This window comes from Gadus chalcogrammus, chromosome 16 (genome assembly GCF_026213295.1).
Source record: "Gadus chalcogrammus isolate NIFS_2021 chromosome 16, NIFS_Gcha_1.0, whole genome shotgun sequence".
NCBI classification, from domain to species: domain Eukaryota; kingdom Metazoa; phylum Chordata; class Actinopteri; order Gadiformes; family Gadidae; genus Gadus; species Gadus chalcogrammus.
The window spans coordinates 9626486-9640251 of record NC_079427.1 but is presented as its reverse complement, the minus strand read 5'-3'; the positions used below and the strand labels follow the sequence as shown (position 1 = coordinate 9640251).

The 13766-nt window shown below is 46.4% G+C and overlaps 1 protein-coding gene across 1 annotated transcript; it reads left to right on the top strand.

The window, feature by feature from the left end:
* Positions 1-358: 358 nt before the first annotated feature.
* On the top strand, positions 359-12901 carry LOC130405869 (integrin-linked protein kinase-like). The gene is given in 14 exon segments (XM_056611160.1): positions 359-467; positions 1331-1602; positions 7588-7705; positions 7707-7754; positions 9151-9246; positions 9339-9435; positions 9555-9638; positions 9892-9977; positions 10104-10213; positions 10434-10561; positions 11008-11129; positions 11645-11744; positions 12148-12278; positions 12752-12901. Coding segments are annotated over 13 exon segments (1359 nt in total). The 5' UTR covers positions 359-467; positions 1331-1513.
* Positions 12902-13766: the final 865 nt, after the last annotated feature.

Genomic DNA, 13766 nt, shown 5'->3' with positions numbered 1-13766 from the left:
ATCTTAAAAACATCTGCTCATCGACAGCCTGTATCATCTTAATTTGATTTATATGATAAGATATATGTGCCCTTTGCAAATGCGTAAACCCTCTCAGGCCAAGTATTATATTTAGATACATCTGTAAATGCAGGCTCTGGAGAAGTACGTTACTCTGGAATGATACTCGACATTTTGCATTATGGACATACATATACTCTTAATTTCATAAGTTAACCTTGGTGTATACACACGAAAAAATCCAAAGTAAACGATTAAAAAAAATACATAGCCTCCGGGAGTGAATATTGCAGTGCGCCATGCCGTCGCTCTCCCGTAGGGGGCGCAGTTGAGCGGTGGTAACGTCCCCTACGTCACCACGTCGTACGTACGGACGACAGCGAGGAGGGTGTGGACTTCGCGAAGCATTCAATCTCTGGTAGATAGCGTATATCTTCCTCCTATTAACTTTTGTGGCGTCTGAAAAGGTAAACAACCCCGGCACGTTCCACCGGTAAGGTATTCACCTGCTGGTTCATTCTGTGATGCTCTCCTAATTGTGTTTATGGAGCCAATAACATGGGGATCGGTGGCCAGTATCATTAACTTCAGATGATTGAAACGTAGAAGCTCCGGGGGTTGAGATTCATTAGTAAGTTCGCTTTTTCTGCAAATGCTCTTTTGGCACTTTTATTTTTGGGTTGTTATTCTGGCTGCTAACGAACATAACTTGATTTTGGGGTCCCACTGATACTGGGGTCGCCGCTGTGTTCAAGTTGGAAGCAACTAGCGGTTAGCGGAGTTAGCTCTGCATTCTGCACTCTGTGAGATAGAGTAGCCAGTCTGCTATCACAGCTAGCTGCTGCTGCCAGTCTGACAATATGGTCTACCTGGTGTTCACGTTCAGGATAGTGTAGAGTACCTTCGACTCTTTGGCTGGTTTCAACGTTTGATTGAAGGACTGCCACCTGCTTGTATATGTGTATGTTTAGATGGACAATCTGGCGAGTTGGGTTTAGGATGCAACCTCGATACCCATGTATCCTTCGTATGAACTCAGGGACGTTGAGTCATGGTCGACCTGAGGCAAAAAAATCATGCTGCAACAGATGGCTCAACTTTATACACCGCCAGTCATTTTAAGCCGATAGTATTGCTCACTGAAGGGTTTGCTTTGGTTTCCTGGTTCAGTGTTGTTTGCAGTGTTGATAGACTGTCATAAAAGAGTGTGATTCCAGCTGAGGCTAGTGTTGAATTGCCACTTATTTATTTTGTATACACACACACTATATAAGCTTTTCGAGACATTTTCAAGAGATCTAATTTGTATTCAATGTTTGTGGGGTTTCAGGGCTCCAGTGAGGTTCTCCTGAGGGTGTCCAAGGCTGCTTTGGACTTGGGACGGATGATCTCCCGATCCTTCTTGAATTCTTCTGGCAATCTGTCTTCTCCTCCCGACTTCCTCCAGTCCAACGACGTATCTGCCCCCAAAAGAGCCTGTGTAACCTAACAGAGGACGGGCGCAGCAGCAGTGATGGACGATATCTTTACACAATGCCGAGAGGGCAATGCCGTAGCGGTTCGTTTGTGGTTGGACAACACAGAGAATGACCTCAACCAAGGGTGAGTTATGTGTCACATTTCACTGTGGTTGGATGAGATGTGTCTTGCAACATCGTTTCACAGCACAGCTCTCAATAGCGTTGTACACACTGTTATGATTTCAATTGTCGAAGAGAGACCACTTCCGGAACTGTTGATTGTCCTTCCGTGGGGACTACTCCCAGTTCAATGCGGACCGAAAGGATGGAGAATATAAATTATAGGAAGGGAAAGAGGAAAACATTTGATATGTGTGATAACACAAGTAAGGGAGAGCAAGCAAGGGTATCTGAGGTGAGGATTTAGATTGAAAGAATAGTGCCTCAATATATGTACTCTATACTAAACAGCATCTTATTCTGTACTACTAATGGGCCACTGGGTTCCACTATGTTTCAACCGATCTCTCCATTGCCCAATCTACAACCTCCCATTCCCAAGCAGTTCAAATGGCAATCATTTCCTTCAAACCTCATCTGTAGCTTTTTGTGATGAATATCTCAACAAGGTACCAATGTCACACAAATATGTGATGCTTGTACTGCATACCTGGCTGGAACACAGTCCCAGACACAAGCCGCTGCAAACCTCTATGAATGCTTGGCAGGCAGGTCATGTAGTGCACATAATAAGCAGTCAACAGGTTCAGAGCTGCCCTCACTATCAAACCTCAGTAGGCAGAGAGCCTGTGTTTAACAAACAGGGGCTGGTGATTATGCTTAGCTTTTTGTTTTTAAATGCTCCTATATGTGTGTCTGAGGTGGAGAGTGAGTAGAATAGGAAGGCAGTGTAATGAGTTGTATTCTGGGCTGGCAGACTGATTGGATAAATCAATGATCTCTCCTGTGATTGATTTCACGTGCACCCAGTTCCAGTTTCAGTCGGCGGTACAGACAAGAGTACATCAGTGATTTAACATACCACACGAATGGGACCAAAGTGCTTTTCTGTTTATGGCTGTCTGCGATGATGTTTCACATCAAATGTTTAATTTGATGTTAGATGATATATTGTCGAACCTGAAACTGAAGCAGAGGATCTTGAGCAGAGCAGACTTCGTAAGTGAGTTATCCCGGGGCCTTCCTAGATGTGTCGTCAACAGTTTAGACTAATATTAGCATAAGGGAGAACCTAATCCCCCATTTGTAAACAGGAAATGCATACATGGAGCTAGTTTGAATCGACAATGTTTTGGCAATCTAATTTGTGTGACCTGTTCATGCTCTCATCTCATTCATTAAAGTTAGTGAAAGGTATTTTTCCCAAAATCTTTCCTAATAATTTTGAATTAACCTTATCTCTCTTGATTTAAAAATTGCAAAAATTACATGTAGAAAGCATCTAAAAATGCTTTGTGACAATTTGCCTCTAAGTTGTTCTTGTGGAAAGACAGGAATGACTTTAAGGATGGAGGGACACACGCATGCACGCACTCGCTCATAATTCTTAGCAGTTCTCCATTAGCAGATTGCACATTAAGTTCCCTCTTCTCATCGATGTATCATCCCCTTTGGGCGAGGGCGAAGGAAAACCCACGCACGGCAGCATTTCAACCGGCATCGCACAATCCAACATTTCATTCCTGGCCTGCACAAATAATGAATAATCACCTATCCCACTATGCTAGCTTATTTACACAAGTGTGGTTACACATGAATTGATCCTGGACAGCCAGAGTGGCGGAGGAATGCTCTATCTCCTTAGAAGGACTAGTGCACCCTGCTCCAGGAACCGATCCGTGTGTGTGTGTGTGTGTGTGTGTGTGTGTGTGTGTGTGTGTGTGTGTGTGTGTGTGTGTGTGTGTGTGTGTGTGTGTGTGTGTGTGTGTGTGTGTGTGTGTGTGTGTGTGTGTCACTTTGACTGTGTTTATATGTGACCGTGTGTGTGACTCTGTGCGTGTGTGTAACTGAGTGTGTGGCCATAAGATGACCGTCTATCTTGCACTACTGCAGGAATGCACAAGATCTGCATCAGGGCAGTTCTCCCCCCTCCCCCGCTGCTGTGCTTCCGCTATCCCTCTCCCAGCGGCCCCAGATAGTGCCACTCATACCCCCCCCCACACAGCTTCCTAAACACCCACAGCACTGCAGTACTAGGAAGCCTGGGGGAAGTGCCTCCAAGCCTTAGTATGCAGCATTCATGTGTTTTTCATTCCCTCAGCCTTTTTATGCTATGCCTTTCTTTTTATAGTTTTCATTATGTAAAACCTTTTTTTTTTTTTTTTTGATGACCAACAACATCGTCAACATCAACTTATAAATTGATGACATCATAGAGCTTTCGTTTCTATCACGGACATTACATCATCATGAACTAGGGCAAGCTTTTGATTCGCTAATTGGACGTGACATGAGGAGGTCCAGAAGGGGGTGGTGCAGTTGCAGTCAATCAAAATGATTGCTAGGGACAAATCTGCCATCCCTTGATATCGCCAAGGACATATCCCTCAAATACTCCCATAGGAAGGACTAAGATGATCTTGAAATCTACATGGACGAGACGAGATGCAGAAAATGTCTATAGTATAGGCTTCGTTTATGTATTTGTAATCAGTCTTGGCATGTATTCATTTGTGCCACCTTAGTAGAAAAACACATTTACACGAACAAATAAAACTACAGCCTACTTTTCTACAACAAGTGACGATATATTGCCCTCCTCTTACCTATTTAAACTAATGTTGGATAAACATTATTACAATTATGTTCAGGGATCCTTTTCAAATGACTGTCGCTGTGTGTTTTCGGTCCTTTGTATGCCTCATGGATAGCTCATGGAAACTTGTGATTTGCCTTAAGCCCAATTTATGGTTACATTGGGTTGAACTTAAAAATACACTTGTGGAAGTGTCATTCTGGCTGCATGTTATTCTTTCTACACTAGAGAATGTTATTCTTAGTTTTTGAGTTTCATATCATTTCAGCAGTGGTGTCTACAAAGACTCAAGTGTTCAACTGCCACGTCAACTTCCAGAGAAATAAAAGCAACTCAACTTTACCTAAAGCTATATTCATTTACTTAATTTTAGCTTCTTCCTCAGAGCATCATTTTAGTTGGCTTGATCATTTTGTTTGCTTGGTATGATCCAAGACTTGTTTTCAACATCATCTGCTCTCAAGTTATATATGTCAACAGGAAGATCTCTTCCCTTTCTGGCTGGTGACTCCAGAAAGTGACCCTGCTCACTTTCCCTCCATTGTGTCATGTTATACGAGGCATCAGTGATGTCGGGCCAGCGATAGACAGACGCTTGGAGAGAGAGAGCGAGAGAGACTGACTGACAGACAGACAGCAGACAGGGTGTTCCCGTCTTGCTGGTACTGAGCCCTGATGGCAGGTGGATGAGCCTGAAATAAATGAATCCGGGGGTGCTTAAAGGGCCTTGTGTGGATTGACTGGGCTCCCATACGCTGTGTATGTTAAAGACACGGTCTCCAGTGAGACCAGCCCAAGTGGGTTTCTACTGTACGGTAGTTTACAAAAGGATTGCACTGATGATTGAACTGATGATTGCTAGAGTTCATAGCCATGGTCCAATAAGCAACATCAAACCGATTGTCATCCATAATCAGCTTGACTTGCAGTGAACCTTGAGCATTCAAGAAGCAGCAGATTCAACTCCACGCTACACCGATTCCCACACTCACAGACAGACTTCTGTTGTATCGCTCAAGTTATTGGCGATCTGTTCTCTCGGCAGACTCGTAGCGTAGAGCAGCCAGAGGAAATGGCACCTAGAGCAGGCCAGGTGTGGATGTCAAGGGTCGCCCACACTCACACTTGGACGTCTCTCTCCTTCGACGCCTTCTCATTGGACCGCTGCCATGCGCACGTGCACGTGCATGTGCATGCGCGTGCGTTTGTGCACGTTAGTCTTGAGAAGGGCGGCCTGTGAATCGGGTGTGAGGGGGCAGAGGGCTCGGATTCTTTCACGTTAGGCCACAATACGGCCTCAGTGCTCGCGCTACGGAGATGACATTAGCATGCGCTCTGCTCTGCTCATAACTTCACCGCCAGCGTATGGGCCTGGGCGAGCAGACGGGGGACCAAGGCAGACCGCACTGCCGCTGCGCCTTCCCTCACAGGGGACCCAACAGAAGGGCTTTTGTGAGGGCCCCTTCGCTGAGTTACAGAAGCCCTGCAAAGTGTAGTGGGAAAACTCAGAGCTCTAAAGGAATAGTTTGGGGGAGAAAAAAATAATATGTGCTGGAATTTCCAGCTGTTCTTGTGGAACAGAGGGAGAGGGGAAAGAGAGTAGTAGACAGTGGGAGAGCATGCGTGGGAGGAGGTCAAGGCAAACAGTAGGCTAGTAGTATGACATAATACATAGTGGTGTGTGTGTGCACATGCTACGCTACGACTGACCTTCTAGTAAAGGAAGTCTCCCTTGCCCTTAAAAGGGCCCAACACCACGCTTGGACCTACTGTGTTCTTTTTTCTTTCTCTTTTCTTTCACTCCTGTTTCCTAATTGCCTCCCGTTGCTGTCAGTCCTCCCTTGCTATTTCACACACACACACACACACACAGGAATTCTCTCTCTCTCCCCCTCCCTCCATCTCTATCTGAACTCTACTATCTCTGAAAGTATTATAAGGATGCCTTCTGTCTGTCAGTCCGATTGTAGTGGTTGAGAGTCTGCTATAGCGGCTGATACAAACAGACAGATACCTGTGTCGGGAACATATTCTCTCTATTCCCCTCTAGCGTCTGCTATTTTGGGGCCTCCAGTCTGACAGAGGTGCTGCCCTCACCCATGCAGGATGACAGGATGATCCTGGCTAGATGTAGCCGTGCCCCGCTGCGCTTAATAAGCCCAACCCTGCCCACCACGGTGGTTTCCCCTGCTTTATAGAAACACACAGACCTGTTTGGGGATAGAGTCTATGTGTTGTTCTTACTAAAAAGATGTTATTGCTAAAAAAAAAAGCTTTGTGTTTGTGGCTAGAATTATTTTTAATAGCTTAAACGACAAGAAGACGCATCTGGGTCTCGACTGTTTGTCGGAAAGCTTCAATTTTAAGTGATTAAGCTTGTGCTGCTGTTGCGTAACTCGTGATTAGGACATGTGTTGAGTCATCGTTTCATCACAGGCGACTTCCTCAGTCTGATCATGTTTACATCTATCAGGCTGTCGCTATGGGAACAGTCGTTAGGGAATCAGGCCTTCCGGCTCTGAAACTATTATTCTGATGCACTAATGTAGGGGATCTAATTAACCAAATCCATCCTAATTACCAACAGGTGCCATTCATTTAAAGAAGGATCCTTAAATCATATTGTTCCAGGGTCTTAGTCAGCTGCTGTTCTGGATCATTACTTCCCAGTAAAGTCATGCAGCGTAATCAGAGATAAGATGGTTTGACGAGGGAGGATACATGCTCGGACTGGCCTCTAATATTAACCGCAGACTGTTAGACATATCTTATGGCAGTCGGGTGAACCGCTTAACGTCGGAAGCAAAGTGACTGCACTCTGCTTTCCAATCATATGATTCTAGACCTATGTTAACCTGGCTTCGTTGTTGGCATGCTAGTTCTTTATTAGCAGTTTGATTTCATTAACCACCAGTTCTTGAATTAAATCATTAATAGCTCATTTGTAGCAGATGCTTTTATCCAAGGGGATAGTGCATTCAGTTCAATCCTGCGCAGGTTGGTCTCAGGCCTCTTGCTCAGTGAACGAACATGTCCACATCTAAGGAACAGGTAGACTGTGGTTCTAATATCTCTCTCTCTCTCTCTCTCTCTCTCTCTCTCTCTCTCTCTCTCTCTCGTACTCTCGCGTCTCTCATCTCTCTCTCTCCTCATCCATCTCTCTCTCTCTCATCTCGTCTTCTCGAGCCCTCTTCTCTCTCCTCGCTTCGCTCTCTCTCTCTCTCCTCTCTCTCTCCTCTCATCCTCTCTCTCTCTCTCTCCTCTCTCATCTCTCCTCTCATCTCTACTCTCCTCTCTCTCATCTCTCTCTCTCTCTCTCTCTCTCTCTCTGGTGTGCTCTCTCGCCCTCAGGGACGACCACGGCTTCAGCCCGCTGCACTGGGCGTGCAGGGAGGGCCGCTCCAGTGTGGTGGACATGCTCATCATGCGCGGCGCTCGCATCAACGTCATGAACCGCGGCGACGACACGCCCCCTGCACCTGGCCTCCAGCCACGGCCACCGCGACATCGTGGGCAAGGTGGGGCGCGCGCACGGGACGTGGGTTTGAATGTGCTGCCGGTCTGAGGTGTGATGTCCAGGCCGAGCGGTCGGTGGCATGGAAGCCATTGAGGAAAACCCAACGTTGTACCCTTCGGTTTAAACCGCAGAAGAAATACAATTGCACAACAAAAAAAACGGACGATCGTGTTGCAATGTTTACGAATCGCATATCGTGCCTGCACTCAAACATTGCCGTGATATGGTCTTCTGAAGTCCCTGCCAGATCCTGTCCCCATTAAATATGAATGTGTGCCATTTGGGCGAGGCTTTTATCCAAAGCCTCCTGCAGTGCAGTGAGTGGAAGCGTTCTTCTCTTACGTGGGCCTAGGAATTAAATCCCCAATGGTGGCTGTATCCATGCCATCAATGCCTTTGAGAAAGATCCTTCATGGTATCTGGTGGGTTTATTCACACCATTCAACACCCAAATCAACTGAAACTGTTGTGTAATGTTAATTATTAATGTGTTGTGGGATCTTTGTTATGGTGTGCTTAGCTGGTTCACAGCAATGCAACCGTTCCTTCTCAGCATTTCATAGCTCGGTGTGTTTTAAGAACGATTCCCCTTTAGGAAGCTAAAGCTAAAGGAGAATGTATTGACATTTCTTCCCTGTAAACAGTTCTCTGACATTATCTGTGGTAGTCGAGACGGGGCAAGCCGGGGATGGCCTCTCGTCATCGGTGGCGTGCTTTGTTTGTGACCGCCTGCGTAAATGTTTATTCAGGCTATAGGCGATGCTGAGGGACGAAAAAGCTCTTTAATTGAGCAGGGAAAATGTCCCCCAGACACAGAGAAGCAGCTCGCGACTTGCAGGTCGCTAGCTCGTCAAATCTTTACTTCCCAAATAGCGGATTTATGTGTTGCTGCAAGGGTTTTGTTTTTGCAACTGAGGCTTGCCAAACCCGGAGGTGTGTCATTTGTACAACCGATGCAATTAGAAAGGGCTTGTCTGCTCTTGGTGCAGTATTGTTTACCAGGGAAATATGCATTAGCAAGCTGTGTTGATGATCACATTTTGTATGGATTATAGCTTTATAGATTATATATAGTAGTTGATATGATGTTGGGGTTAGGTCATTAAGAAGATAATAATAATAATTTATACATTTTCTGTCACGGTTGCTCTTGGTTTCTACGATTACTTCTTGTGTTTGTTGTTGGACTTCTGCAGGCCACTACTATTGAGATAGTCATAATATTACTAAATGATATACCCTCCGGAATGTAACTGGAGACGGAATAAACCACAGCCTTCCAGGATGGATTAGGTAGCTGGAATTCTCTCTGTCTAGCCAAAATGGGATCTGGATAGCCTGGTTTATATAAGCAACACAACATAATAATCTTCCACTTTGTCTTCTTTTTTTTCAAGCTAATACAGTGCAAAGCGGACACAAACACTGTGAATGAGCACGGCAACACACCGCTGCACTACGCCTGCTTCTGGGGTCAGGACCTGGTGGCTGAGGTGAGTGCGCCCCCTGGTGGACCATTATCACAGCATTCGTTTTTATGCTGCTCTCGCTTACACTGTTTCCCCCCCCCCCCCCCTCACTTCAGGACCTGGTAACTAACGGGGCACAGGTGAGCATCTGTAATAAATATGGACAAACCCCCATGGACAAGGCCAAACCTCACCTGCGGGAAATCCTTAAAGGTCAGCGCAAATATTTATTTATTATTTATTAATAGTTAATCGCGTAAGGTTATATCTTTTAACGGCTCAACGTTTATTCACTGACTTGTTGTTAACCTCGTCTTCTCCTGAATCGACAGAGAAAGCAGAGAAGTTGGGGCAGAACTTGACCAAAGTTCCCTTCAAGGACAGCTTCTGGAAGGGCACCACCAGAACCCGACCTAGTGAGTACCACCCATTAATTAGCGTCACCGTTTCCATCCCTTGTTCCCCTTAAGCGTCCCGCTGGGTTTCACTGTGTTGATTCTGGCTGACGACTCAGCTGACAGCTGGATTTCATAGTTGAATACGGTATAGTAATAATAGCATTTACGCTAAAATGGTAGTATTTCCACCACCATGGAAATATCTATATTTTCATGTCTCGGGAGGGCTTTTGTGAGTGTATTCTAGCGGGTTTGTGCTCTGTGTTCGTAGGGAACGGCACCCTGAACAAGCTTGCTGGTGTGGACTTCAAGCAACTCTCACTCTTGGCCAAAATTAACGAGAACCAGTCTGGAGAGGTAAGCTGCTGCCCCCACACCTTCTTCCCCCATCGCTGTAGAGTCACTGTGCTTCAACGTTAGGGCGTCGTGCTGGTGTCGGTGGAGTGAAAGCTCTGACATTGGTGTCTTTTCCCCCCCTTAAAGTTGTGGCAGGGGCGTTGGCAAGGCAACGATGTGGTGGTGAAGGTGCTAAAGGTTCGCGATTGGACAACGAGGAAGAGCAGGGACTTCAACGAGGAGTATCCAAAACTTAGGTTAGTGTATAACGGCGATATATTACTGCAATGCTGCTGTAATACATCTCTCTGTCACATTGTTGTGTGTTTGTCTTTCATTCTGTGTTTTTATTTCATTTCATTACGTCCTGTTGATTTCATTGCGTCCTGTTGATCCAAAACACTGTCGGGTTTGTCTATTTTTTGTTTTTTTTCTGTCTGTCTTCCTTTCCCCCCCCCCCCCCCACCCCCATCTCAGGATCTTCTCTCACCCAAATGTCCTCCCCATGTTGGGCGCATGTCAGTCTCCTCCGGCCCCCCACCCCATCGTCATCACCCACTGGATGCCTTATGGCTCCCTGTACAACGTTCTGCATGAGGGCACCAGTGAGTACTCCTCCTCCTCCTCCTGCTCCTCCTCCTCCACTGGATCCCCGGAGGAGGGCCGGGCACCTCCTGATCTCTGACCACCAATGTTATATGTTGAGCTGTGTCTTTGGTTTGTTTGAAGGGCGCTATGCTGTCTGCTTTGGTTTGTGTACAACTAAATGTTTGGGTGTCAGTCACATCTCCCAGCTGCTCTGGGAAGACGCCCTTTTCACTCAAAGAGGCTGTCCTCTTTGTTGTCCAGAGAATGTGTTTGTTTGTCCTTTGCTTTGGCTTTGCAGACATTGTTTACCTCACCAGTCTTTTTTGCGTGTTTTGCATTATGTTGTCTGTTTTTAAGTTGTGTTAAACGTTTCATTTCAAGTAAAAAACAAAGCCTTGCCCAGTAGTTGTCCATCCAGTCTGAGAATATATAAACTGTTTGTTTATTCTTATTCCTTCTCCAGATTTTGTGGTGGACCAGACGCAGGCAGTGAAGTTTGCGCTGGACATTGCCTGTGGAATGGCCTTCTTGCACACGCTGGAGCCCATGATCCCTCGCCACAGTCTCAACAGCAAGAGTGTCATGGTGAGCCCCCCCGTGGGACTGACAGGATAGGACCTTATCAGTCACAACATGGTCAATCATATTGGAGTCATGGCCATTGAATGTGTTGAAATATTGATAGGATAGGATGCACTAGAAATGGGGGGGGGGGGGGGGGGATACGTAGAAAAACATTGTTTTTTATGAAGATGGATGGATATAACGCAGGCTAAGTCTTTCAGAGATTTAGAAGGTGAGAAATCAACCAACATGGAAGAATGATTGACTATTTACCCTAGACTACTCACGTTTATACTATGTGTTCTCTTTCAAAGGTGAAAAATGTGGTGTCTTTGGATTTTCAAATGTGAAAATGCAAAGACGTCTGCCATATTCAGAATTAACCTCAACATGAGCAGAGCAGTGCAAAGATCTTTTAATCCATAGGGTCGTGAATGTATTATAAACATTCGTATTTACCCTCTTCATTTAGAAGCGTTAATATGTTGTAGCGTCGTATTTGATGCATTAAATCCATTCATATGTCCCCTCTCCAGATCGATGAGGACATGACGGCCAGGATCAGCATGTCAGACGTTAAGTTCTCCTTCCAGTGTCCCGGCAGGATGTACTCCCCCGCGTGGGTCGCCCCTGAAGGTAGGTTCTCCTCACCCCTACCCCTACCCCCATGTTGTTCCTAAAACCTCTCAAACACAAAGCAATAGCTCAGGGCCTTACTGCTGCACGGAGCACTTGAGTTCAGTTCAGACTTTATCTGGCACCTATTGCACTCCTAATCGCACTCCCCAGATCTCTCTCTTGCGGGTTTTTTCCTTGGCCTTCAGAGAGCTGAGGCTTGGGGAGTGTTGTTTAATGCGGTCTGGAAAGCTCTTTGTGACCATCTGCGATTACGGGTGTACAAATAAAAAGGGAGTTGAGCCATTGTTAAATGATTCGACCGGTTTAATCTCACCGCATATTTAGAGAAACAGATCAGATTCCACCGCACCACGACCACAGCTCTGTGTGTTTACCGACGTTATGTTTGTGTGTCCATCAGCCCTGCAGAAGAAGCCCGAGGACATCAACCGTCGCTCCGCGGACATGTGGAGCTTCGCCGTGCTGCTGTGGGAGCTGGTCACCAGAGAGGTGCCCTTCGCTGACCTCTCCAACATGGAAATAGGCATGAAGGTAAATATGGACCAAGACCTTCTCAGTGGTGGTGTCTTGTGTCTGGATATGTCCACATCCAGATAAAGCTCCAGATAGACATGTGGCTCACACCCCGGTATTAAACCTGCAATCTCGGGTGACCCCTTCTGATTGGATTTCAATGTCCCACTCCCCATTCCAAGGGTGCCTCACAGTATTCCTACATTGCAGTCTAAATAAGGGGAAACTTGAGTGACTATTTAGGTCACTCAGGTTAGATTTTGTTTTGTTATTATCATCAATAATCATGCATAATCTCAGCTAAACAAAGGCTCGTATTTGAGACAAAGGCATTATAAATCCTGTTAAGATACTTCCTAATGTGTGTGTGTGTGTGTGTGTGTGTGTGTGTGTGTGTTTGTGTAGTGTGTGTGTGTGGTGTGTGGGTGTGTGTGTGTGTGTGTGTGTGTGTGTGTGTGTGTGTGTGTGTGTGTGTGTGTGTGTCTGTCCAGGTGGCCCTGGAGGGTCTGCGGCCCACCATCCCGCCGGGCATTTCCCCCCACATCTGCAAGCTGATGAAGATCTGCATGAACGAGGACCCGGCCAAGAGACCCAAGTTCGACATGATCGTGCCCATCTTGGAAAAGATGCAAGACAAGTGAAGCCCCTCCGCCCCTCCCGCGCAGCCCCCTCCTTGAACGAGCCCCTGGGGGGAAACCCCGCTTTTCCCCTTGCCCGTCGTGGTGCTGGACCGGTGGTGCCTTAAAGCCTTTCTCTTTGCCACTCCGCCGCTGCTCTCCGTACCGCTGTACCGCCGGCTGCTGCCCCCACCCCGGCAGCAGGCCCTCGTTTTTTTTAACCTGTTTTATGATTTTAAACATTTCCTTTTTTTGGGTTACGTTCTCCTCCGTCTGTCGTCGTGACTTCTGCGTTTTTATCCATGTGTTGATCTGGACTAGCTTAGTGTGGACGCTCCGTGGACGCTCTGTGGTGGTCGTGGTTTGTGGCCGTGTTGTGGGACCAGCGGTGGTCCGAGTGAGACCCCCCACCCCCGTCACGCCGCCTGCATCGATTATGAAGCCTCGTTTCTCTCTCTTCGTGGAAGTGGATCCCTATCCGTCGCATTTTGAACCACCGGCTCCGTAGGGTAGAACGGGGGGGTCTCTGTAAGAAGAGACGCTATTAAGCTTATCCAAAGCCTGTCTTGTGAAATCATGTTTGATGTCTCTTTGTTGTATTGATAATAAATTGTATACAATCTGGGAGGAGGGGGAGACCAAGCGTTTAGTAATTAACTTTATTTAGGACATGGATGTGAACGAGTAGTTCCCACGTGAATACGTCTACTGGATGGTGTCTTGTAGCTCGGCTTTATTTCCCGCCTTATTTGCCTCCACCGTCACCTGCTGGAGCTGTAAAACCGACCAAATAAGTGTTGATGTCGAATGCATCAGGTTCGGATACGTCGCCATCAAAATGTATTCCTTCCTTTGTCGAGTAATGTCCAATGGGGTACATTTATAATTA